At 44.8% G+C, this 1675-nt stretch overlaps 1 protein-coding gene across 1 annotated transcript; it reads left to right on the forward strand.

The window, feature by feature from the left end:
- Positions 1-315: 315 nt before the first annotated feature.
- Positions 316-1173, forward strand: LOC105984413 (uncharacterized protein C2orf78-like). Its single transcript, XM_013014588.1, has one exon. It carries the CDS (start codon positions 316-318, stop codon positions 1171-1173), a length of 858 nt encoding a protein of 285 aa, XP_012870042.1.
- Positions 1174-1675: the final 502 nt, after the last annotated feature.

Raw genomic sequence — 1675 nt, forward strand, 5'->3', positions numbered from 1 at the left:
AGCTCCCAAGGCCAAAGTCCAGTGCCAGAACCCAGAGAAGCACTAGAAGGAACAAGCAGTAGTGTGCACTGTCCCACCCAGTGACACTGCAAATCAATGCAGACCTTCTGGCACTAAACATCCAAAACCCCACCCAGCAGAATCAGCAAAACTAAGACCCGGGGCAGGAAAACAATAACCAAAAGGAAGAGAATTGGAACAACTAAACAGTCAAAGAACCAAGTGCAAACAGAGAAGACAAGCACTACAAAGCACAAAAGAAACCAATCTGAGCCTTCCCAAGAGGACTTGAGAAAGCCTGGAAGCAACATATCCATGCATATGACAGAGTCAGTGCAGGTTTTCCATGCACTGGGTGACAAGAGTGGGAAGAAAATGGGGCTGCCTACCTCCAGGGCCTTGGGAAAGGCCAACAATTCCAAAGATACCAGATTTTCAACAGATACTCAATCAAGGCTGCATTCTAGAAGTCCTCAGAAATTTCTAGTAAACACAACAAAGAGCAGTGCGGAAAACCAGTGTCCCTCCCCAAGCCAGAGTGAGCTGCTGCCTCCACCTGGGAAGGTCAAGTTGGTGCCTTTGCCTTTTCTCTCCCAAGAGAAGCCTCGAGCTCGACCTGTTTCTCACAGGCCACAATCTCTGGCATCCCAGAGACCTACTGGAGCTTACTCTGCCCGGCCTCTTCCTAACACAGCGCAGCCTGTTCCAGTAAATGCAGCCCAACCAGCTACTGACAACTCATGTCTGATGGCTCCAATCAAACCACCTCGGCCTATTTTCAGCAATTCCACTCTGGGGGTAATGAACAACCTTCCCCAGTGTGCTCTTTCTAGGAGGCCTGCACCCTACAAAACTTCATCCTTCACATCTTTGTGGTACAATCCCCTTTCCACTACTGGCACCAAGCTCAGCTCACTACCTAAGCCTCCACACCAATATCTCCTGCAAGACTTCAGCTTGCAACCCATTCCATGGAGGAAATCTCATGTTCCTGGGCCAGTAGAGTCAGATCCCATCAGCAAGGAGCAGAGGCCAGAGCGCGAAGCCATGAAAAGGCGGGCTCAGCAAGAGCGTGACAAGGCTGCCAAAAACACCTTTATGGGGAAAATCCCATCCTTCCACCAGAGACAAACAGACATGGAGATTGCCCAGTACTATGGCTATGTTGTATAATATCTTTAAGACTGTGAGTCCCATTTTCACTATCCACTTTGTGCTTTAATTCCCTGTATGAGTTATACAAACTACAAAAAATTATAGATATATTTAGATATATTCATCTAGCTTCATAGTTTAACTACACTAAAATTCTCTTTCCATATTTTAATAAAACTTCAAAGTGAACAATGCAACATGGTACAATTAATAGATGATTCATAAAGTAACTATTTCTGTTTTCACATATAACTAAACTTGTGGTCTTTTTGGGTATTGTTAGGGATCAAAAGCTGTGCTGGCAAAAAGAAAACAGTGTTCTGTGGGAGAACAAGGAAGAGGCAGCAGAACTAAGACATAGGAAGGAAAAGATTCACCAAGGAAAATGAAGGTCACAAAGGACAAAGTCTATAGGCTTTGTAGAAAAATCATGAGTGAGCCTCACAACAGAAGGAGGAAATGAAATGTGATGTCCAAGTTCAAAGTAAAACAGTTAAATCAGTTGGAAGGTGGGCTTAGC

Source organism: Dipodomys ordii, unplaced genomic scaffold, assembly GCF_000151885.1.
Source record: "Dipodomys ordii isolate 6190 unplaced genomic scaffold, Dord_2.0 Scaffold24, whole genome shotgun sequence".
NCBI classification, from domain to species: Eukaryota; Metazoa; Chordata; class Mammalia; order Rodentia; family Heteromyidae; genus Dipodomys; species Dipodomys ordii.

Bases quoted from the DNA above. Each gene is read 5' to 3' on its own strand.
- LOC105984413 (XM_013014588.1), top strand. From the start codon at position 316: ATGCATATGACAGAGTCAGTGCAGGTTTTCCATGCACTGGGTGACAAG.